Genomic DNA, 25808 nt, shown 5'->3' on the forward strand with positions numbered 1-25808 from the left:
ACCTCACTCCAAACCATACACTCCTGAGTGATTGTTTAGTCTGAGGGAAGGCCAACAGTGGCTCAAGAGCACATGGCTCAGAGTGAGGTATCTTCAAAGGATGCTGGCTTAATGGGTGCAAAGTTTGCATTCATTAGATTACGCTGTAGACTGAACCATTCAGAGATGGTTATTTATTAAAACATTTTTATACCAGAGTACCTATGTATGTATGTATTTATTTATTTAAATGTTCTTTTGTTCCACCTAATTCGCACAAATTGTACTAAGCAGATTACACTATAAAACACATACCATCAAGATAACAGGCAAACAAGACAAATTTACAAAGCAGCTTTAGAGATAAAACAAAAAAAAAACCTTAATCCACATCATCAATCAAAGAAAAGCACAGAGGAAATAAGCAGAGGGGGCTAGGTGACTGCAACGAAGGCCTGCAAAAAAAAATAGAAAGTCTTCAGCTTCTTTTAAATATCTTATAGTCTGGTTCTTCTCTGACTTCCAGGGGGGCCGATGCAATACAGTGCGCTCAGCCGAGCGCACTGTTTAACCTGCTGTTGGACGCGGGTTAAATAGGCGCTAATCCACCCCCTAATGCAATAGGGGGATCAGCGCCTATTTAACACGCGTCCGACGTGGAGTGAAGGTAATAGCGCTCGTCACATGCAAATGCACGTGAATGAGCCTATTACTCATTCACTCCCAATGCAAAAAGATAAATGTGCCTCTCAGACGTACATTTATCGCTCAGGTATCAACGCCTGTCTGGGGCAGGCGTTAATAGCTGAGCGCACTGAAAAAAAGTACAGAAAAGCAGAAAAAAATGCTTTTCTCTACTTATTTTAAAGTTAAAAATAAAGAAAAAAACCCTCTGCCGGCCGCTTTGAAGACCGATGCCGATACGCTCGGCGTTGGTTTTCATAACCAGCCAGCTGCAGTTATCAAAACCAACACCGAGTTTATCGGCATCGGTGTTCATAACCGGCAGACCGCCGGTAACTGCGGGGTCGCGACCCCCTAATTTGTTTATTGCATGGCACCCCCATTTTCTGCAAAATTTTATTGCATCGGCCCCAGGGGAAGTTCAGTTCCATAACATGGAACCGACAGTGTGACAAAAAATTGCTGGCTTACGCATTTCCTGCAAGTAGGCATTTTTGAAGGAAGGCACCACCACCACGATTTTCTCTGTAGAACAGAATGATCATTAGGGAAAGTACTGTTGCAATAGGTCAGCAAGGTATTGTGGCCCATCTCCTATAAGGGCCTTGTGCCCTACTGGGAGACAATGCAGCTCTCACCATCTGGGACTAATGTGATTGGCTGGGAAGCAGAGTTTTGCAGGAGTTGAAGGTAATTGGGAAGATCCACGTATAGCGAGTTACAATAGTCATTTGCACTCAGTACCAGCGACTGAACTGTTGTATGAAATTGGTCCATGTTAAAGACACATCTGGGTTTTCAAACTAACCTAAATAAATAAATTAAATTAACAGTAGTTTTACTGGGAGGTTGTAACTGGCCAGGTGTTTCTTTATTGCGTACAGGGCCCTTAGAGTGTTCTTCTTGTACTATCTTCATAGCCAATGATGAACTCCCAGATGCAGTTAGTGTTGTGTCAAGGGACACATAATCCTGGTTACTTAGGTAAAATGTGAATTTGTGTAGGAGGTTTATAGACTCTCTCTGAAAAATCGTAATGCTCGTCGTCCCAGGTTCTCCTGTAGGGCCCCTGATATGCCGTGGGTCTCTAGCAGCTTTCGGTTTTCTTGCTGGACTAGGGGATTCAGTGACCAGGTTATCTGCCAACAGTAGGCATTTGGTCTCTGTGAGGCCGATGCAATAAGATGTGCCCGGCACGGCATACAGTTTAACCCCAATTTTTTGTGCACATGCTCTACTGCCGAAGAGGCAAGGAGTTTTACACACAAAAAAACCCACAGGCACAGCAATATGTGCAGAGGCCAGCGCCCTCTCTCATGCAAACCCCACGCTTTGAGCCACCAATGAAAAGGTGTGAGACAGATAAATAAATAGCGATGGCATTAACCATTACCTTTCCTCCCCCAATGCACAGAGGTGCACTGGCTTACCTTGTGTTTTCTCAGAGCTGGAAACTTGACTGCGAGTCCAAGTAAAGTTTCCAGGGTTATAGTTAATCTAGGGGGAAAGCTGGGGTTCTGGGATTTTATGTGCAAAAATCATACAGTGACAGCCCTCAGCTGGCTCCCTGAATCAGGCCACCAGGTGACAACCATTGGAGAATAGCTAAGATTTCTCCAACCCTCAGCACCACCCAAGGGCTGTGAATGCTACCTCCGCAGCATCCCCACTCCCAGCCAAGCCAGTGGGAAGACCTGGGCTCTAGGATGTCACGCGGTTTCACGGAGATCCTGGCGGATGAGCCGTGCTAGGTCAGAGCGAGAAACAGTCTACCAGTGGGGGTAGAAATCGCGACAATTCGAGAAAGCCTACAACTGGATGTGCACAGAGGATTCTCAGGGCTGAAGAAGTGAGAAAAAAAAGCTAGAAATGAAAAAGGGGCTGCAGCAGTGCAGTAAGAATAGAAAGAAAGGTAGATTAGATGTGGCTTGTAGTCTTTATCTGCCACCACACCCTGCCTTCTGACATCAGCCCGGCGCACCCAGCCACAAGATGGAAAACTGTCTGTCTCCAGTCCCGGGTTATAGAATCTGCCTTTGTCTGTTGTTTTTTCTAGATTTATTTTGTTCTGTGCTTTGTGTATAGTCCACCGTCCTGCACTGCAATTACCAATCTCCCATCTGTAGGCTGAAGTTCACCTCCCTTTAGCCTTTCCTGTGTCAGGTCTTGGGCCTACATGAGGCTGATACAGTAAATCTTTGCATTTTCCACCGTATTAGCGATCTCCCTGCTCTGCTTTCTTTCTTTGCCGGTCTCTCCTGTGTGAACCTTCATGTGGACTATAAGACTTCCCATCCTGTTGAAGCATTTACCACACTCAGTGCATACAAATGGTTTTGTTCCTGTATGGATTCTCTGGTGAGTGACAAAATTGCTCCTGTGATTGAAGCTCTTCCCACACTCAGCGCATGCGAAAGGTTTGGCTCCCGTGTGGATTCTCTGGTGCGTTATGAAATTGCTCCTGTGATTGAATGTTTTCCCACACTCGGCGCATGCAAATGGTTTTTCTCCCGTGTGGATTCTCATGTGGGTTACAAGATTACTCCTATGATTGAAGCTTTTCCTGCATTCGGTGCATGTAAACAGCTTTTCTCCTTTATGGGTTTTCTGGTGGCTTTTAAGATCTCTCTCAGCCGAAAATCTTTTCCCGCATTCTATACACGTCAATGGTTTTTCTTCCATATGTGTCCTCTGGTGAGATTTAAGATCTCTCCGATCGGTAAACCTTTTCTCGCATTCGGCACATTTGCATGACTTCGCTCCTGCGTGAATCTTTTGATGTCTGAAAAGATTCCTCTTCAAAGTAAACTTCTTCCCACACTCCGTGCATGTAAACAGTTGCTCTCCCGTGTGGCTCTTCATGTGCATTACAAGGTTTCTCATCCAGTTGTAGCATTTCTCACATTCGGTACATGTGAAAGGTTTGGCTCCGGTGTGGATTCTCCGGTGCGTTATAAAATTACTCCTGTGGTTGAAACTTTTCCCACACTCAGGGCAGGTAAATGGTTTCTCTCCCGTGTGAATTCTCTGGTGCATGGTCAGATTGCCCCGGACACTGAAGCTTTTCCCACATTCGCTACACGTAAAAGGCTTCAGTCCTGTATGGATTCGCTGGTGCATCACAAGATTACTCCTGACATTGAAGCTTTTCCTGCACTCGGGACACGTAAAAGGTTTTTCGCCCGTGTGGATTCTCAGGTGATTTATAAATTTGGATTTCACATGGAAGTTTTTGGCACAATCTGTGCACGTGTATGGTGAGATGTTTGGTACATTTCTCTGCTCCATGATGGGCTCTATCACTTGACGAAAACTGCTGTATTTTCTCAGGGACTTCCCTGCAGTGGCTCTTTGGTGCTCTTCCAGGACATCCTGATTCATGTTCAGGCTTTCCATATGAGGACAGTGTGAAAGCTGCTCTCCTCTCTCGCTTCCTGCTGCCGTTTTCTCTAGACCCGGCTTCCCGGCACTCTCCATCTCGCTCTTCCTCTCTTTTTCCACTCTACGACCATCCTCTGCTGCAATAGACAAAAAGGATAGGTGGGTCGTAAGCTCATGGAAGTAGGAACAATAACTAGTGTTCAGCCAAGACTACTCGTAAAGCAGCTATCTGTGATTACAGGCCAGGGATTCCCCAACTTTGAAGGGAATGGCTGGGGGCTGAGCAGGGTAGGGAGGGCGACATGTCTGGTCCTTCTGATGATCTGAAATGCTGGGAAAAGGTGGTGGTGGGGGAGGGGGGACAGGCTCAGGGTTCCCATGGATGTGGCTGATTGTCAGAGAGTGTCTGTAATAATATTTCCAGATTTCTAGGAAGTCGGGAACCCTGCCCCCTAATGAATGTGGCGTACTCCCTCCTTCGGTAAAAAAAATACAAATAAAGCAGAAAAATTGGAGGAGATGTCCGCAGTGTAAAATACAAAAAAAAATAAATGCAAAGAACCCCTCTGTGGATTACATTATATACACAAAAATCTTTCCTACTTAAATCATCAATTATACCCACAGCCACAAATAAATCCTTATGAGTGAAAAAAAAACTAGCTGATACCGACTGCAAGAGGCAGTCATATGCTTTAATCATGGTGAACGAAAAAAACACTCTAGAGACACCACTCACCAAATAGTTAAACATGATAACAGCAAAAAAAGACCTTCTTAAAATGCCGCAAAACGTACCCCCTCCTCTTCTCCCTCCTTCCTCTCCCCTCCTTTTATTCTCATTCACCCCTCTCCACTTCCTTTCCCCTCACTCTCATTCACTCCCCTCCCCTCCCTTGCCTTCCCTTCACTCTTCCCCCTTCTCTTCCCTCTCACTCCCCTCCCTCAACAGTGCATCTTATTCATCTTTGGCCAACGGTCCCGGCCGGCAGCTCTCAATGAGCACCAGTGCTGGGGGAGCCTGGGAGAGCCCCTAGGCCTTTCACTTATCACTGCCACCAGGTGCTTGTCTTCTGCTTCTGATGAAGCCTGAGAAACCGTGACAGCCTTTCCTGCCTCTGCCGTGCATGAAAAAAATCGTTCCTATATGGGCAGGATTCAGCCATGCAAAAGAAAGATATGGCAGGCCAGAAAAATGTTTAGTTTCCCTAGCTTGTCAGCGTATAATCCATTGGTTCTTAGAATTTCTGGAGTATGATGATGGAACAAGTAAACAGGGGACAGTTATTTATCCTTTCAAATAATATTAAGACTAGGGGGACACTCCATGAATCTTACAGGTAGCAGGCTGAAAACAAATTAGAGACATTTCTTTTCACCCAACACAAAATCAGGATGTGGAATTTGTTGGCAGAGCATGTGGTCAAGATATCTAGCGTAGAGGGGTTTGAAAAAGGTTTGGGCAAGGTCCTGGAGAAAGTCTAGAAAGCAGAGTTGCTTACCTGTAACAGGTGTTCTCCGAGGACAGCAGGATTGCAGTCCTCACACATGGGGGACATCATCGGATGCAGCCCTGATGTGGAAAACTTATATTAAACTTTCTAGAACTTTGACTAGGTACACTGAGCATGCCCAGCATGCCCTATACCATGCATCCATGTGGGGTCTCTCTCTAGTCTTGTATCATAGAATTAAATTTAAAATAGCAAATGGAATAAACTCAACTCCAAGGGGTGATGGGTGGGTTTTGTGAGGACTAACACCCTGCAATTCTCGGAGAATACCTGTTACAGGTAAGCAACTCTGCTTTCTCCGAGGACAAGCAGGATGGTAGCCCTCACACATGGATGAATCTCTAACTACAAGCGGTTCCCCAACAAAAAAGGGGACCAACAGACACCCAACCAGGTGCCAACAGGCATAACAACAACAGTGCTGTTGGTAACAGAGGGGGAGACAGCTTGAACCCAAACAACAGGTCCCAAGTTGGGACAGTTGGGTTCTACACCTTAAACAAGTTCAGAAGGACAGACTGGCCAAACCTACTGTCGTGTCAGCCATCCCTATCCAGACAGTAGTGGGATGCGAATGTGTGGAGAGAACTCCATGTCACAGCCTTGGAGATCTCCTCCACTGGAACTGCTTGCAAGTGGGCCACCAAAGCTGCCATGACTCTGACAGAATGAGCCTTATCATGACTCTCAAGATGCAGTCCCGTCTGGGCATTACAGAAGGAGATGCAATCTGCTAGCCAACTGGATAGTGTCTGTTTGGCAATGGAACGCCCAACCTATTTTTTATCAAAAGAAATAAAAAGTTAGGAGGACTGTCTATGGGCTTCTGTCCACTCCAGGTTGAAGGCTAAGGCTCCCTTGCAGTCCAAACTACAGAGCTTGTTCACCTTGGTACAAATGGGGCCTGGGAAAGAATACTGGCAGGACGATGGACTGGTTAAGATGCAAGACCACGCCGTCGTGATAAAACTTAGTGTAAGGTGGATAAGTCACTAAGGCCTGGAGTTCGCTGTCCCTGCACGCTGAGGTGACCGCCACCAAAAATATGACCTTCCAGGTCAGGTACTTCAGGTCACAGGTGCACAGCGGCTCAAAAGGAGCTTTCATCAGCTGAGCTAATACCACGTTGAGGTCCCAAGACACAGCAGGAGGCCTTAGGGGAGGCTTCAGCTGATGTAGGCCCCGCATGAATCGTACAACTATAGGCTGTACAGAGATGGGTGTACCATCTACACCCTGGTGGTATGCACAAATCGCACTCAGGTGGACTCTAACAGAGTTGGCTTTTAATCCAGCCTCCAAAAGGTATAGAAGATAATCAAGCAGTTTTTATGTGGGGCAGGAGAAGAGATCCAGGGCCTTCTGCTTATACCACACGGAAAACCTCCTCCATTTCAGTCCTTAGGACTTTCTAGTGGAAGTCTTTTTGGAAGCCACCAGGACCTGAGACACATCATATGATAGATCAAGAGGTTGCAGGATAAATCTCTCAACATCCAAGCTGTGAGCGACAGGGCCTGGAGATTGGGATGCCGCAACCTGCCTTCATTTTGTGTGATGAGATCTGAGGAAGACCTCAGACTGATCAATTTCCAGATGGATAACTCCCGAGGGCGTGGAAACCAGACCTGTCTCGTCTTGCAAAGCTTCAAGAGTGTCTTCACTACTAAGGGAATCAGTGATATGCGTACAGAAGACCCTTGCCCCAATTCCAGGGAAAGGGCGTCCAAGGCTTATTGGCCGTCTGACCAATACAGGGAGCAGAACCGAAGCAACTTCCGGTTGCAAGGGGACACGAACAGATCCATGCCCGGGGTCCCCCAGAGGCGGAATATCCAATTTGCTACTCCCTGGTCCAGGGACCACTCATGGGGTCTGAAGGCATGACTGAGTCTGTCCACCTCCACGTTCTCTGTCCTGGCCAGGGACATGGCCCTGAGTACCATCTCGTGGGACAGGGCCCAGGACCAGATCTGGACCATTTCCTGACACAAGAGGTATGATCCCGTGCCTCCCTGTTTGTTGACATACCATATGGCTACCTGGTTGTTGGTTTGGATCAGGACCACTTTGCTGGACAGCCAATCTCTGAAAGCCCATAGAGCGTACCTGATCGCCCGAAGTTCCAGGAAGTTGATTTGACAAGAGCATTCTGGAGTGGACAACAGACCCTGGGTGTTGAGCCCATCTACATGAGCTCACAGAGTTTCTGAATTAGGGCCTGATTCCTTAAGGCATTTCTCCCATTCTGTCAATAGGAAAATGCCTAGATGAATCAGGCCTTCAGTTTAAGTTAAAATAAAATAATAATTTGATACAGACTTTCGCTTTGGTGACTCTGCGTAGGAGCCTGAGAGGTTTCCCATGAACTGATGGGCATGCGATAAGGAGATTCGATGCAGGTACCCATGAATTATCAAATCCATATTGAATCTGTTCAGACTTTCCTCAAATTCAATGGGAAATTTTGAGAACATTATCCCCAGTCAATCTGGGGAAAATCTGAAAACTTCCATCAAACCCGAACCTACCTGACATTTGCCTGGTTGGTGTCTGACCTTGACTTTTCCGCATGCCCCTAGCAGGATCTCAGGAGAGCAGCTCATGAGAGGAGTGAGGTAGCAATGAGCAGGAGACAGGAGAGACATCTCAGGGTGATCTTGCCTAAGGATCACAAGTTGGCCAATCGATCTGATAAGGGAGAGTCAGAGGGATGGTAGGATCCTCAGGGGGAGGTATAACCAGTAGAAAAAACCCCACAAATGTGGTGATACTGCCTCTTTATGGATCATTAGGGAGACCTCACCTGGGATACTGAGCCCAGTTCTGGAGGCCAAACCTCCAAAAGGACATAAACAGCGTAGAGGAAATCCACAGAAAATGCTGCAAAGTCTGCTTCATAAGCTCAATGAGGTTGAGAGTCAAGGGCCTAAATACTCATACCCGAGAGGAACAGGGCATAGGATGGAGATGTTCAGTTTTTGATGGAAAGTTCTAGACCAAGTGGTCATCAGACTGGGGCTATGTAAAGAAGCATTTCTTCACAGAAAAAAATAGCAGATACACGGAACAGCCTCCCAATGGGGGCAAAAATGCTATCCGATTTAAACAAGGCCTGGAACAAAGAAAGACAATCCCTTTGCTGGTGGGAAGCAAAAATAAGGCCAGAGATGAAGCAAGATCTGAGCTGCTACAACAAGAAGGGAGACAAGGCAGACTGGATAGCTCCTGCATTCTGTATCTGCTGGCATAGTCTTTATTCAGAAGGCCATTTAAACTTTTTGTTCAAACCCAAACCCTCCGGGAATGCTGTAATATGACGGGCATAAAAAAATATGCACTGAAATGTAGGCACCTGCTAAAAAGTTTTTACTCCTGATGCAGTAAACTAATGGCATGAGAACTGCTGTGGCATTAATACGAAAACGTGTGCATGAAAATTTGCGTCGCACATATAAAAAACATTATTTACACACATAAATCATGTTTTAAGTACAAAAAACATACCGGGCCATTCATCAAAATGCGTTATGGGGTTAAGGCGTGCATTAACACCATAACACACACGAAAAGAACTGTAATGCACGGCGCAAATGCAAATTTTTGGGAGGGGCAGGGATCGGGGAGGGGTTTGGGTGGGATTTAGTTAAATGAGGGGCAATACTGCACCGTGCGATAGCGTAACGCATGCTATCGCACGGTTTTAATGCCGGAAATGACTACACCTTTTTTCCTGGCGTTAGGCTGTGCGATATGCCCGAAATGGCCATAACGTAGATATAAATACTTCTCTTTCTCTCTCTCTCTCTTTTTCTTAACGCGCGAGTTATCAATGCGTTATTAACATTTTTCGATGAATCTAGGGGTTGGTTTGTGAACATAAAACTACTGAAAATGTCCACTAGACAGGAGTAACATTTTTAAGAAGTGATTCTCTTGGAGCAGGCACTTATTAGCACAGTTGTCACCACACAGCACAAACCTATTGTATGTGTAACTGGCTATCGTAATATAAGCTCTTTGGGGCAGGCTCTTATGGTAACATAATGTCTCCATCATGCTCTGTTTACTGTATACACAACTGTCTGTCGATGTTGCCTCAGTCTTCTCTGGTTCACCGCATAAGGCCTGCCCCACCCCCTGGTCATGCTGCTATCATGCAGCTCCTGCCTGGCCCAACAGTCTTGCTTTCGGCTGTTCTCCCAGGTCTTACGCACATCTAGAAAAGCACAAGGCAACAGCAATAAGACAGCTTTACATACAGTGAGCGCTGCACAATAGTGACGATCATGCATGCCCCAAAGAGCTTTTTTTTAAATTTAGATTTAGCCCAGAACTTTTCATTGGTAGCTCAAGGTCAATTACATTCAGGTAGGACAGTTTATTTCCCTGTACCAAGAGGCAGGGCTGGTTGCAAGAGTATTTGCCATCCTAGGCGAATCTTCAGTCATGCACCCCACTTCCCCAACTTAGTACAGCGCTTCCTCCTCTTGGTGGCAGAGGCTCCAGCACAGCGCCCCCTTCTTTGGCAGTATTGGCTCTGGCGTAGCCCCTTCTGGGCCTTGTGTTGGCAGGATTTTGCTGCCCCCCAAATCTTGGCGCTCTAGGTGACTTCCTAGTTTGCCTAACGGAAGCACCGGCCTTCACCAGAGGGCTTTCAATTCCAGGGGGCCTATTTACTAAGCCGTGGGACTTTGCCCCGGAAGAGGACAACACCATGGGGTTTACCAAACTGCAGCACTTGGTACCACAGCTTAGGAAACTGCACGATGTTTCCCCCCGGTGATAAAATACCAGGGGGAGGTACCACAGATTAGTTGGGTCTACAAATGCAGCATGAAGGCGGGTCCCCAGCCCTCAGCACCAGCAGCTCGGGCCTTTTAAGACACCTGGATGTGCACTGGCATCCTGATGCTCCCAGGAAATGTTAGCTACAGCTCCAGGTTTGTTGCTGTCTTTCATGAAAATAACACAGCTTATCATTTTTCAGGCAAGTTGCGTTATTTTATCTCCATTTTGATATTATTGAGGGCAAAATGCTGAGTGTTGTTGACACTGTGAAGCATTTACTGCATGGTAAATGCCTATTGTAACTGGATAAATGATCTCCTAGCTTGTACCTAAAACAAAGGGTGAAATGACCTACCCAAGGTCACAAGGAGCAACAGTAGGGACTTGAACCCTGGTTTCCGTTGGTCCTTAGCCCATTGCTCTAACCACTTGGCTACTCTTCCATTTACACAGCAATAGACCAGGGGGTAGGCATTTCCAGTACTTGAGATATATTTCTTGCTCTGCCTCAGTTGTATGGAAATCTACCTCATGCATATTCACTGGGGATATCCTGAAACCCAGACCTGTTTGAGGCACTTGAGGACTGTAATTGCCTATCCCTGCAATGGACACGTACATCCCACAGTTCTGAGTCTCTGGCTTGGGATCCCACACTTGGGTACCTGGTTGTTTTTAGGCTTGGAAATGTTACTCCTGGGTCAGCAGTGGAGTAAAGTTAACTCACGTTTCTGGGGCTAGGGTTAGTCTACGGTGCTTCGCCGGCATGGCCTCAGGTCCATTCCGGACAAAGGAGACCCGAGTCCTGAACCCCTACACCCAGGAACTCCAGCTCTGGAACCAAGCTGGCAGGGCACCTCAGACTAACCCTAGCCCCAGAAATGTGAGTTAACTTTACTCCACCTCTGACCCAGGAGTTAAATGTCCAGCATTAAAAAAAATGTGAGTTAAGCCTTCAGGGCTTTAATGCACAGCCGTGCACTGGAGAGTAACAGCTAATGCCTTCATTAGCAGTGGATTTACATGCAAGTGCACTAAAGCGTATGCATTATTTTTACATGCCCGTTGTGTACAAATCTCCTTGTTAAATTGGGAGTAAAGTTTCGATGGACAGTTGTGGTTATACATTCCTTCACATCTGGTGCCAACAAGCAAGCACTAAGCAGGGTGAGCGGAGGAGGTGGTGCGTGCTGGGAGCTTTGCGGGACATACGGGAGTTGGGAAACCACAACTGCAGTCGCAGAATCACCGCGTGTAAAGATGTGGGCAGGTTTCCGGAGATCTCCAGTTCTCTCCCTCGCCCTTTGTACCGGATTAGTTCTTCCCTACTCAGCTACACAGAGGGCTGGTGCTTCCACTAAGCAAACTAGGCAGTTGCCTAGAGCGCCAAGATTTCGGGGGAGGCAAAATCCTGCCGGTGTGATGTCTAGCGGGGGTGCTGTACCACAGCCCATACCGTCAAAGAAGGCCGCGCTGTGCTGGAGCCACCGTCGCCGATAAGTTACGTTGGGAGAGGGGGAGCTGAATGACCAAATGTTCACCTAGATCAGGGGTGGGCAATTCCAGTCCTCAAGGGCCACAAACCTGTCGAGGTTTTAGGATATCCTAATGAATATGCATGACATAGATTTTGCATACAACTGAGGCAGAGTGCATGCAAATCTCTCTCATGCATATTCATTAGGGATATCCTGAAAATCAGACTGGTTTGTGGCCCTCGAGGACCGGAACTGCCCACCCCTGACCTAGAGCGACAAATATGCTTGCACCGGCCCTGGGGGCAGGGTTGACGACATCTCCCTTCCTCCGAGTCCTGCTGAACCCTAACACGTGGCTCCTCGCCTTCTTCAGTCAAGGAGATAATACTTGGCTTGTTGGTCAGGGAGCCTGTTCCTGCCAACAGAGAACGAGGCACCGTGCTTTTCCGTACAAGGTATTATTAACTCGTTCAAATCCAGCGCTAAACTACTTTTCGCTTCGGTCTGTTACATGCGGTGTTAGTGCGCTGCAAGAGAGGGGATTCCACGAACGGGTAAGGAGAGCAGGGTTTATTTACAACCATGCCCGGGCGGCCCAGTGGCTCCACGACGCCGTGGCAGAGGAGCATGGAGCCAAAATGAACGTGTCGGCATCTGCTTCTCCAGCCAGATGAGTCACATCACTTCCTGAAGAGGTCGTGAATGAACTGTGGGGGGAGGGGAGCGGCGGCCGTACCTCAAGAGGGAACTGCAGCGTCGGCGCGCAAGGAAGGCAGGAGTCGTCCTCATTCCGTGCTAGTGCAAGGCGTGAGGTGCGTCAAAGGAGGACACACTGCAGCGAAAACACTGGGAAGGTGCTAAAGTCTTGATTCAGTTTAAACTTTAGGATGAAGAGACTTGTGTTACTCTATTATGATGACAGTTTTTTTTTGCCTTTCTGGGAAATGTGGGAGGCTGCGGTACCAGAGGTGGCCACAAGGTGTCAGTATCTTCTAGTATAATAAACAGGCCGTTTTCGCCTGTCCTGCGTGTACAATTGCACATGCAGTGTCGGACCACGGGGCATGCACACAGAGTCGGGCTGTGGCTTTGGTCTGTGTAGAGCTGCGGGGGTGCAGGCTGCATCAGAGGCAGGAGCGCCAGCAATGAGTGGCAGGGAGAGTGAGTGATGCCATCGAGGACTATGTTGCTGGGGAGGTGGACTGCACCGGTGGCAGCACCAGCAAGGGCTGGCTTCATCGGGTTTGTAAGCTGTGTGTGGTGGTGGTGGTGATCGGTGACATAAAGTGGTGTTGGCAGTGTGAGGTCATGGCCGGCGTACCATAGGCATGGAGGCAGACGCACTGAGAATTGTGCAGACTGCAGGTGCTGGGCAGCAGAAGCAGGCATCGGAGGGACTGGAGATGATTGGGGAAGTGTTAAAGAGGGGACTGGCTGGGAGATTTACTGGGGTGAGGAAAAGGAGAGTTAGAGGAGCTATCATGGTGAGGAGAGAGAGGTTTGGGTGGAGGAAAAGCTAGAGAGGATCAGGTGGGGGGGAGGTTGAGAGGAGATTGCCTCAGTGTACGGTGAGAGAGAGAGAGAGAGAGAGAACTTGGTACCACGGGTGTGTGCGTGAGAAGGGGGATCAATGCCAGAGGAGTGTGTGTGTACTCGAAAGGGTACTGGGGGTGTGGGTGGTGAGTGATAGGAGACATCAGAGATGGGAACTGGGAAAGAAAGGTGTAGGAGGGAGGAGAAGATGTGAAGAAGGAGGAGGAAGCAGGACTGATGCCACAGGAAGTAGAGATCCTTCCCCCAGCCTGGTCTTCCCTTCCCTTTCCATCTGGATCCTCTCCTGAAGTTTTGATTTGGATAAAGCCCTTAGTGAAAGAATAATACAAATCCTGTATCGCTCCATGGTGAGACCGCACCTTGAATACTGTGTACAATTCTGGTTGCCACATCTCAAAAAAGATATAATTGCGATGGAGAAGGTACAGAGAAGGGCGAACAAAATGATAAAGGGAATGGAACAGCTCCCCTATGAGGAAAGACTAAAGAGGTTAGGGCTGTTCAGCTTGGAGAAGAGACGACTGAGGGGGGATATGATAGAGGTGTTTAAGATCATGAGAGGTCTAGAACAGGTAGATGTGAATCGGTTATTTACTCTCAGGCCGATACAATAAAAGTCGCGGGAGAGTGCCCGCTCTCCCAGTGCGCGCACAGGCCACTCTCCTGTGCGCTCACTGGGAGAGCGGGCGAGCGCCCGCTCTCCCAGTGAGCGCACAGGCCACTCTCCTGTGTGCGCGATTCAGTATTCAAATGAGGGCCCAAGGTAAAAAGAGGCGCTAGTGACACTAGTGCGTCCCTAGCGCCTCCTTTTTGACAGGAGCGGTGGCTGTCAGCGGGTTTGACAGCTGACGCGCAATTGTGCCGGCATTGGTTCTCAAACCCGCTGACAGCCACGGGTTTGGAAACCGGACGCCGTAAAAATTGAGCGTCCGGTTTTCAACTGGCGAGCCACGGGGTGATTTAAATTTTTTTTTTTTTTTAATTATTTTTCCTTTTGAGACCTCGGACTTAATATCGCCATGATATTAAGTTGGAAGGTGTACAGAAAAGCAGTTTTTACTGCTCTTCTGTACACTTTCCCGGTGCCGGCAGAAATTAACGCCTACCTTTGGGTAGGCGCTTATTTCTGAAAGTAAAATGTGTGGCTTGGTTGCACATTTTACTTACTGAATCATACGGGAATAACTAATAGGGCCATCATAAGAACATAAGAAATTGCCATGCTGGGTCAGACCAAGGGTCCATCAAGCCCAGCATCCTGTTTCCAACAGAGGCCAAACCAGGCCACAAGAACCTGGCAATTACCCAAACACTAAGAAGATCCCATGCTACTGATGCAATTAATAGCAGTGGCTATTCCCTAAGTCAACTTGATTAATAGCCATTAATGAACTTCTCCTCCAAGAACTTATCCAAACCTTTTTTGAACTCAGCTACACTAACTGCACTAACCACATCTTCTGGCAACAAATTCCAGAGCTTTATTGTGCATTGAGTGAAAAAGTATTTTCTCTGATTAGTCTGAAATGTGCTACTTGCTAACTTCATGGAATGCCCCCTAGTCCTTCTATTATTCGAAATTGTAAATAACCGAGTCACATCTACTCATTCAAGACCTCTCATGATCTTAAAGACCTCTATCATATCCCCCCTCAGCTGTCTCTTCTCCAAGCTGAACAGCCCTAACCTCTTCAGCCTTTCCTCATAGGGGAGCTGTTCCATCCCCTTTATCATTTTGGTAGCCCTTCTCTGTACCTTCTCCATCGCAATTATATCTTTTTTGAGATGCGACGACCAGAACTGTACACAGTATTCAAGGTGCGGTCTCACCATGGAGTGATATAGAGGCATTATGACATTTTCCGTTTTATTAACCATTCTCTTCCTAATAATTCCTAACATCCTGTTTGTTTGTTTTTTACTGCTGCAGCACCCTGAGCCGACGATTTTAAAGTATTATCCACTATGATGCCTAGATCTTTTTCCTGGGTGGTAGCTCCTAATATGGAACCTCACATCATGTAACTACAGCAAGGGTTATTTTTCCCTATATGCAACACCTTGCACTTGTCCACATTAAATTTCATCTGCCATTTCGATGCCCAATCTTCCAGTCTTGCAAGGTCCTCCTGTAATGTATCACAGTCCGCTTGTGATTTAACTACTCTGAATAATTTTGTATCATCCGCAAATTTGATAATCTCACTTATCGTATTCCTTTCCAGATCATTTATATATATATTGAAAAGCATTTGCATGTTGCGGGCACTATTAGTTTTTTTTTTGGGGGGGGGGGTTTGGACGCGCGTTTTCGACGCACAATTACCCCTTACTGAATAAGAGGTAAAGCTAGCGCGTCGAAAATGCACATCCAAACGCAGGTTAAAGAGCGCACTGTACTGTATCGGCCTGTCTTTCGGATACTAGAAGGACTAGGGGGCACTCCATGAAGTTAACATGTGGCACATTTAAAACTAATCGGAGAAAGTTCTTTTTTACTCAACGCACAATTAAACTCTGGAATTTGTTGCCAGGGGATGTGGTTAGTGCAGTTAGTGTAGCTGTGTTTAAAAAAGGATTGGATAAGTTCTTGGAGGAGAAGTCCATTACCTGCTATTAATTAAGTTGACTTAGAGAATAGCCACTGCCATTAGCAATGGTAACATGGAATAGACTTAGTTTTTGGGTACTTGCCAGGTTCTTGTGGCCTGGATTGGCCACTGTTGGAAACAGGATGCTGGGCTTGATGGACCCTTGGTCTGACCCAGAATGGCATGTTCTTATCTTCTTTATGTATTTACAGACAAATTGTTGAAATAAAAATATTAATTTGTCCACAAATGGTTTGCTGGTCTCTGCTAGTAAAAGAATCAAAATTGATTTTTACCTATTGAGGGCACAGTCTCATAATTCTCCTTCGAGGTCTCCTTGTAAAGTTCCTTCTGCCATTCTTCTAACATTTCCCCCTGCTCTTCACAGAGACCTGAAACAGAAAGGAGACACTCAGGGGCCGATGCAGTAAAACGTGCACTGAAAACGGGTGCTGGTATCGGGCCACCTGTTGTCTTAACGTGCGCGCAGCCGCATCCCCTGGTGCAGTATTTAAACGAGAAGGTCCCAAGAAATAAACCGTAAGATGGTCTATCAAAGCCAGAAGGCAGAAAAAATGCGAGAGAGGCCCTGTCGCTTTAGCTTGAGGAAACGTTATTCGTTGTACAGAGCCACCCCAGTGACAGTGTTTCTGGCTTACATCAAGCCATTAACTGATCTATACTGATACATATACTTATGAGTTTTGCTGATCAGTAGAAGCATTTCATCTTATAAGACACTGTTTACCTACTTTCACCATATTATTGGGTTATAATATGATTTTTGTGCCTTCCTTCTGACCAGCCCCTGATGCAGCCGCTTGTGCGAAACTCGGCCAGAGTTGGGCTTTTTTAACGACCGTGCGAATAAAGTTTCCTCAACCTGAGGCGACAGCTCTACCTCGCATTTTTTTTTCCTGTATTTAAACGAGAGAGCAGCATTAAAAACGGCGAATTGTGCGTCTGTAGCGCTCATTAGTTTATTGCAGCGGGCGCTCAATGCAACGGGCGTCCGTTCTGATCCTGCTTCATTTTATTTTTTTTTTTTGGTTATTTTGCTGAGGTTGCTGAAGTGTATTATATTAGGCGCCCCTTGCTACGGACGGCTAAATTGTGTGGCCATAAAGAAAAAGGAGGTTTTTTTCCACCGCAAGCAGTAAATGAAAGTGTCATAAGGATACTAAGGAGGAGGTCACGTTCATTATAACACAGAGAAGCGTTTTTTTTTTTAATTTCTCATGATCCCTTGACTGCGAGCTGACTTTACTCCACCCCCGGGGATGGAGTTAAGTTCCCTGTGTTAAAAAGTGTTACGTTGGGGGCCCAGAGCTCTCCTGCATTGGGGAGGGGGAGGTAATAGCTGATGCCCTCATCTACGTGCAGTTTACGTGTGATGAGTGCCATCGGTTACGCATTTGTTAGAGCGCACATCTTGGGGGCGCTAATAACCTTGCTGCCTCAAGTGCTAGTCTCAATCGCCTCCAAAATGCATACCCAATGCACACCCAACCGCACGTAAGCCCTTGCGCTGTGCTGGGCACAGTTTATTGACTCGGCCCCCTTAGTGCCCTGATGTGCCTATGGCAGGAGGTTTTGGCAGCCCTGAATCTCAAGAGTCACCTTACAAGATGTATCATCAGCTGATAACAAGCAAGGACTTACTGAAGAGGCCTGCCCGGGGGCTGGCGGTGTAATGGGTGACAGCACAGAGCTCTGAAAGTGGAAGACCCTTGTTCTGTTCATAAGAACATAAGAACATGCCATACTGGGTCAGACCAAGGCTCCATCAAGCCCAGCATCCTGTTTCCAACAGTGGCCAATCCAGGCCATAAGAACCTGGCAAGTACCCAAAAACTAAGTCTATTCCATGTAACCATTGCTAATGGCAGTGGCTATTCTCTAAGGGGTAGATTTTCAAACCGCGCGATTTGGCGTACTTTTGCTGGCGCATCAGGCGCAAGCAACAGTACGCGGGATTTTAGTAGATACGCGCGTAGCCGCGCGTATCCGCTAAAATCCGGGATCGGCGCGCGCAAGGCTATCGATTCCGTATAGCCGGTGTGCGCCGAGCCGCGCAGCCTATCCCCGTTTCCTCCGAGGCCGCTCCGAAATCGGAGCGGCCTCGGAGGGAATCCTCTAACGCCCTCCCCTCACCTTCCCCTCCCTTCCTCTACCTAACCCACCCCCCCGGCCCTGTCTAAACCCCCCCCTACCTTTGTTGGGGGATTTACGCCTCTCAGAGGGAGAAGTGAATCCCCGCGCGCCAGCGGGCCACTGGCGCGCCTAGTCGCGACCCGGGGGCAGATCCGGAGGGCGCGGCCACGCCCCCGGACCGCCCCGGGCCGTAACCACGCCCCCAAAACGCCGCGCGGATCGGGCCCGCCCCCGACACGCCCCCCTCGGAAAACCCCGGGACTTACGCGAGTCCCGGGGTCTGCGCGCGCCGGTGCGCCTATTGAACATAGGCACACCGGCGCGCAGGGCCCTGCTCGCCTAAATCCGCCCGGATTTAGGCGAGCAGGGCTCTGAAAATCCACCCCTAAGTGAACTTAATAGCAGGTAATGGACTTCTCTTCCAAGAACTTATCCAATCCTTTTTTAAACACAGCTACACTAACTGCACTAACCACATCCTCTGGCAACAAATTCCAGAGTTTAATTGTGCGTTGAGTAAAAAAGAACTTTCTCCGATTAGTTTTAAATGTGCCCCATGCTAACTTCATGGAGTGCCCCCTAGTCTTTCTATTATCTGAAAGAGTAAATAACCGATTCACATCTACCCGTTCTAGACCTCTCATGATTTTAAACACCTCTATCATATCCCCCCTCAGTCGTCTCTTCTCCAAGCTGAAAAGTCCTAACCTCTTTAGTCTTTCCTCTTAGGGAAGTTGTTCCATTCCCCTTATCATTTTGGTCGCAATTATATCTTTTTTGAGATGCAGCGACCAGAATTGTACACAGTATTCAAGGTGCGGTCTCACCATCTCTCCAGTACTGTGTGACAAGGCCAGTGTTAAACATGCTAGGGTGCAGGGCAGAACTGGGAAGGGGGGACTCCAATCCCAGGTCCCTGTCCCCATGGCTCTGGTCCTAAATCCTTCTCCTTCTGCTCCATCCGCTCTGCACAAACCTCTCTCTCCTCTTACCTTTTCTCAGCACAGATCCCGCTTCCCTCTGGAGAGACCTCTCTCTTCTCCCGGTACAGACCTCCCCATCCCCTCTGCTTTCTTAGCTCCCTTCGCTCCCTTCCACGGCCGTGCTTTCTATCTGTGTACTATGCCCTGTTTCTGGCATTTATTCCTTCTTGCCATACACCAGGAGGAAAGTCACAGATGGAGATTTACAAGAAATTACATTGATTCTTGCTGCTGGACTCTGAAGGCTGTAAAAAAAAAAATAATAATAAGGGAAGGGTATTGCCTGTGCCTAGGGAAAAAATATTTTGGTGGCAGCAAATTTCCTGTCCCATTTTCCCCGCATCCCACAGATTGTTAGACCTGTCCCAGATCTCCAAGATCACCCCTTTAGCACCACCACTGCTCGCACAGACTTCTACCGAGGACCCTCAGACTGCAGTGAACTGGGAACTGAACCTGTACTCACAGGCCTGCTTTATGCAAATGATTCGCTCATTCTGTCCCTCGCTGCAGAAGGTCTACAGGAGAATCTAAACCTGCTAGAGACCTACTGCAAATCATGGGTCTTACAGGTTAACCTGGAGAAAAGAGCAAAACAGTTCCAACACAAATTCAGATTCCTCCTAAATAAACAAGAAGCTGACCATACCCTAGACCAGCGCTTCTCAGCCGGTGTGTCGCGGCATACCAGTGTGTCGCCAAGCAGCAGCAGGTGTGTCGCGTGCTACCGGTCTCCCGCTGCTCTTCCCCCCTCTTCCTTCACCGAGCGAGAGAGGGACAATCTTCCACTGCTGCCGTTGCTGCCCGGGCTATCAGCACGTTCAAGCCCGGGTGGGAACGGCAGCGGTGTCATTGGAAGCTGGCAACCGCAGCTGGGCCTTTTCTTCTTCCCGCACCTGCCCCCACCCTGGCCCGAAACAGGAAGTGATGTTCAGAGGGGGGCGTGGGAAGAAGAAAGAGCCATGCCGCATGAAAAAATAGCGGCGGCGGCAGCAGCCCCGAGCAGTAACGTGGGCCCGAAGCAAAATCAGAAGCAGCCAGAAATCGGCACAGGAGACAGCAGAATTAGCCTCCCGTGGCTGATGGGATTCTTCTTTCTTGGCCTGCGGGAACTGGAGGAGGAGGAGGCTGCTGCAGCTACCATTTGTGCTGGGGGGGGCAGGAAATGAAAGAGATAGACAGACAGCCTGTCTGTCAGAGAATGTATGTGATTGAGAGTGTGCATGTGTAACTGTGACTGAGAGCCTGTGTGTGAGAGAATGTATGTGTGATTGAGAGTGTGCATGTGTAACTGTGACTGAGAGCCTGTGTGTGAGAGCATTTGATTGAGATCATCTATGTAAAGTGTGTGAGAGAGAGCATGTGTGTGATTGAGAGAACCTGGTCAGAGAGGTGATGTGTGTGTATATAGGACAGACAATGGAAGTGACTGGTCAGGGAGATGACTGGAGTGTGTGTGTGTGAGAGAGAAAGTGATTATGGGAATGAGAAGCCTGTGCATGTGGAGAGAGCTAGCATAGGAGTGAGAAACTTGGGTGTGTGGGTGTGTGTGAGACACAGCATGGGAGTGAGAAGCCTGTATAGGTAAGATAGAACATGGGAGTGGGAAGCCTGTGTGTGTGTGCATGAGAGAGAGAGAGACTGTTCGGGAAGGTGACTGGTGTGTATGTGTGTAAGAGAAAGACTGGTCAGGAGATGATTGGTGTGTGAGAGACAGAAACTGGTATGTGAGTGTGACTGGTATGTGTGTGAGAAAGAGAAAGAAAGTGATTATGGGAATGAGAAGTTTGTGCATGTGGCGAGAGCTAGCATAGGAGTGAGAAATCTGGGTGTGTGTGAGCCACAGCATGGCAGTGAGAAGCCTGTATATGTAAGATAGAACATGGAAATGGGAAGCCTGTGTATATGCATGAGAGAGAGAGACTGTTCGGGAAGGTGACTAGTGTGTGTGTAAGAGAAAGACTGCTCGGGAGATGATTGATGTGTGAAAAACAGAAACTAGTCATGGGGGTGTGACTGGTATGTGTATGTGTGTGTGTGAGAGAGAGAGAGACAGAGAGACTGGTCATGGGCCCTAAGGAAGAGAACCATGAGTACAAAGCTTCAGCCACTACTGCTTCTGGTGTGTGCTACTGGCCTGCATGGAAGAGGAGTAGGAGAGCTGCTGGAGGGGGTTAGTAAAGGTGGCTTTTTAAGTTTATTTTTCTTGATTGACTGCCATTTTAATTACTGAATATTATGTGATGTGTCTGCTGTTTAGAAATATTTTATTGGTGTTTGGAGAATTTTAAATAATTTTTATGAGTTTTTAATTGTTGGATGTTATTCTGTTCATAGTTTTGAAACATTTATTCTGCTTATTAGTATAGTTATACAATTATTTCTGTGTTGGGATCTATAGCTGCTTGGCTAGTTCTGTTTTCCTAATAGGAGGTGTATTAGTGTTTAGGGCCTGATTTAATATTTGTAGTGTTGCCTTTTCATAGGTAGGGTTGTTACTGTTTGAGTGCATTCCATAATACAAGTGTAACTGTGTGTGGATTAGTTCATGTGCATTACTGCAGATCCTGGGAGTATGTTAGGTCTGTTCTGTGTTTGTGACCGAGGTGAGGTATTTTACTAGCATGTAAGCGTTTGTATCGGTCTTATTTGTTGTATTTTCTCAAGAGGACATGCATTGGTGATAAACTGCTGTCTTTTCAAAAGTAGGGCTATTGAGGAGTTTGTGTTGCTGTTACTGAGATGACACTAGAACCAGAATATCTTTTTTGTAAGGTGAGTTGTATGGGGAATGTCATAATTCTGCTTTACATTCATAATTGTGGGTCAGAGGGGTTCTTGTGGATGCAAACTATACGTTTACATTTAGCCCTATGATGGTCATGTGTTCAGTGTGTCACGCATGTAAGAACCATCTGTCAGGTGTGTTCCAACAGAAAAAAGGTTGAGAACCACTGCCCTAGACTATACCTTGGCTTGAGACTAAATGCGTGTGGGTGTTTTACGTTGGCTATACAGACACTAAGAAAAAGTTCTAATGTCCCTATATGCAACATAGAACCCTCTAGACAAATGCAGCCCCCCCCCCCAGTAAAACTACTATTAATATTATTTGATAGCATCATTCAACCAGTCCTATTATGAGAATGAGGTCTGGAGCCTATCATTAACCTCAAACTATACAGAATGGGATGAGACCCCGACAGAAATCCTACACCTCCAGTTCTGCAGATGCTCCAAGTCCACAGAAACCTCCCCTAATGATGGGTGCAGAGCAGAATTAGGCCTATTTCCCTTACTACTTACCATGCAAAAATGAATATTTAGCTTCTGGTGTCATCTCAACAACAGCGACACAAACTCCCTCCACCTCCAGGCTCTCTAAAGCAACACAAAACCCTGGAAAAAAAGACATTCAACACCGAGGCAGCAAACCTGCCATACCAATCCAGCACTATTACCGGAACTCAAAACAACTACAACCCGGCATACAAAAAGTCAGCAATTCAAATATTGGAATGTGCCCTAGAACACTAATACACTTCCTTTTGAAAAACAGAACAAGTTGGATTGCTACAGATCCTTACACAGAAAATATATGATAGCAGGATACCTTACCTCAGTCACAGATTAAAAAAACCCAAATAGACCCTTACCAAATGCAGGATACTGTACGTGATCACAGATTAGAAATGGAAAGATTCAAATGAAAACTGAACTGGAAACCTCAAGAAACCAGATTCTGCATGTAGTGCAACACTGGTGAAAGAGAAACAGAAATGCATTTCCATAACATATATCTTTTCTTGGCTTATTATCATTTTGTAATGTTTTCCTTTCTTTTCCAGCCTTTTATTTTAATTATTCTGTATATTACTTTTTCAACACATAAAACTGTCATGCCAATAAACTTATCTGAGTGTCAGCTCGATACTGTAAAGTGCGGTTGGAGATTCTTCGTCTGCAACTCGCTGTGGGCGCACAATTGGGACGCGTAAAGCGATCCTGCGATACAGTCTCCAGTTTCACGCGTCCTTAGCGCTTCTTGAAACCAACGCATAACCCTTTCCGCACCCAGCATGTATATGAGATGTAAATGAACGAATTCGCTATTTAATGAAGGAATTAGCTATTCCCCTCCGATACTGTGACGCGCGCTCAGATTATCTCCTTTGTAACCCGCTATTTTGCCGCGTCCTTAGCCTGTTAGTTTACCGCCTACCCTCTACCTGGTGTTAGTCCTGCACCATGGACGACCTCCATATATACTAACCCGCTTTCAAACTGCATTCAGCCCTTCTTTTTGCATGAACGATGCTGCACGGAACTCCGATTGCATTAGTTATTTGCTTTAAAAAAATTATTTCATCCCGCATGTTCCATATGGGAGCTGACAGCGGCTTACAAAAAAAATTACAGTTCTCATAAAATGCTAAAGTTGTTATATAGTTATATATATATATATATATATAAATACCTTGTCACTTTCCGAATCCCCCATCTCCACACGGGCGGGTGGGCGTGCATTCATCGAGGCGGAGGGAGCCGGCGGCGAAAGCGGCCTCCGGCAGCCCCCGCCAGCAGTGAATGAATGCGCGCCTGTGCGACCCATGCGATTTCGGCGCTCAAGGCAACGTCAAGCGTCGTGACGTCACACCTTGAGCGCCGAAATCGAACAGGTCGCACAGGCGCGCCGAAATCGCACGGGTCGCACAGGCGCGCATTCATTCACTGCCGGCGGGGGCTGCCGGAGGCCGCTTTCTCCGCCGGCTCCCTCCGCCTGGATGAATGCACGCCCACCCGCCCGCTGGCTCCCGGATAAACCTGCGCCCACCCTCCCGCCGCCGCCTGGATCGAACGCGCGCCCGCCGGCTCCCGCCGCCTGGATGAACGGGCGCCCGCCGGCTCCCGCCACCACCTGGATCGAACGTGCACCCACCCGCCCGCCGGCTCCCGCCGCCGCCCGATCGAACGAGCGCCCGCCGGCTCCCGCCAGTAAGTTTACTTTTTTTTTACAGTTTATTCCCTTTTGTTTTAATTTTCGCCCTGCGCCTTGCTTCGGGAGGGGGGGAACCATCCACTTCCTGGTACCTGTCATTTCAAATGTCACTTGAAATGACATTTGAAATGACAGGTACCAGCGCGCCCCGGGATACTGTATAGGCGCTGAATATACCGCCTATACAGTAAAAGGGGTTTCGCTTCATGGACGCGCGTGTGGGGAACGAGGGTGTGCCCGGCACTGCCGCACTCTTTCTACCGCGGCCTTAGAGTATCGACCTGTGTGTGTGTTAGGGATGGGTTTGGTGTGACCTGTGAATGCAGGCACCCACTCCAGCTCACTGCAATCTGAAGACTGCATGGCTGGAACTGACGAGGGGGGGGAATGGCATCAGCACTGACAGTACCCAGGGGACAACATCTGGCCAAATCTGTCACTGAGGAGAGAGAGGCCAGCTAAGGAAGAGGTGAGGAGCACCAGGGCTCCGTTTTTGTCATGCTGCATATAGGGCGCTCCAGATAAGAGACAGCTGACAAACCAGGGACAGAATGAATGTAAATAAGTCAGGGTACAGGGAGCCTTTGAGAGAGAGGGAGATGTGCACGTTATCAATGCAGAGAGAATATCGGTTGCAAAGCAGTTCCTGCCTGGAAACGCAACTCTTCCATCAGCTCCAGCAATCCTTCCATTACACAAGCACGGGGGACCCTCGGCGATGATGGGGAGGGGGCAGCCTCTGTGGTAGAGCAGCAGAAAGGGCGAGACGGGCCTTGCTGGTTTTATCTGCTGTCACATTCTCCTCCGGTTTCTCCTACCATCTTTTCCCCTTAACTGCAGCTGCCCCCACTCTCTCACGCCTCCCGTTCCTCTCCATTCATGCCCACCTAGATTGTAAGCTCATGGGGGCTGGGAACTCCCTAGGCTATATCGTATTAGTATGCCCAGAAGGCGCGGCATCCCTGTGTTAGCGCGCTCTTAGATACATAAAGAGAAAATTCCCATAAGGTACCTGAGCGCGCTCTCCTGCGGATACTGCGAGATCCAAGGCCTCTGGGCCCTGCAGAGTTTTTCTTCTCCGCCGTCTCCTTTGACTGGGAGGGACTCTGTGATGTGATACAGGGGGAGGGACGAGGGAGGAGGGAGGAGGGAGGGGGAGCTCGGATGTCTGCCTCCACATTACGATTCCTACCCCAGGCGGCCGCCAGCCACCCACGGATGCACCAAGCTTTGCAGGGCGCGGCTCTAGTACCGTAGTAGTCCGCATCCGTCTCTGTCTGAAGGAGGGACCCTCACAAATAAACAAATAAAAGTTCTCACCCAACCTGCAAAAAGAGCCAGAAACTCCACTGCAGTTCTTGGAGGATCTGTTTGGTTTCTCTCTCTCCCTCTTCCCACCACTGCAGGCTGGGAGATGAAGTCTTTTCTGAAATGGATGGGGGGTACTATGTTTCTCAGGGTTATATTCAGTTTCCTATCACCAGTTGGAAGAAATCCACTGTCAAGCCCTCTGAGTAATTCTCCACTAAATTGATTTGATGTCACTTCTCAAGCAGTATCTGCAGCTAGAAGTGACTCCGCTTTCTCCGGGATTGTATCTCTTAAAAAAAAAAAAAGGTCTTGTGGTTCTTCATACCTTCTAATACCTTTTAATTCCAAAATGTTCCTTTTGAATTTAGTGTTTTGAACGAGAACTAGCA

General features: G+C 47.7%; 1 protein-coding gene across 1 annotated transcript; it reads right to left on the reverse strand.

The window, feature by feature from the left end:
• Positions 1–198: 198 nt before the first annotated feature.
• Positions 199–25350, reverse strand: LOC115083963 (gastrula zinc finger protein XlCGF26.1-like). The gene is made up of 3 exons (XM_029588146.1): positions 25121–25350; positions 16269–16364; positions 199–4181 (listed from the first exon to the last, which is right to left on the reverse strand). The coding sequence occupies exons 2-3, from the start codon at positions 16339–16341 to the stop codon at positions 2836–2838; spliced, it is 1419 nt and encodes a 472-aa protein (XP_029444006.1). The 5' UTR covers positions 16342–16364; positions 25121–25350; the 3' UTR covers positions 199–2835.
• Between the last annotated feature and the right edge of the window lie 458 nt (positions 25351–25808).

The sequence above is a fragment of the Rhinatrema bivittatum genome, chromosome 2 (assembly GCF_901001135.1).
Source record: "Rhinatrema bivittatum chromosome 2, aRhiBiv1.1, whole genome shotgun sequence".
NCBI lineage: Eukaryota > Metazoa > Chordata > Amphibia > Gymnophiona > Rhinatrematidae > Rhinatrema > Rhinatrema bivittatum.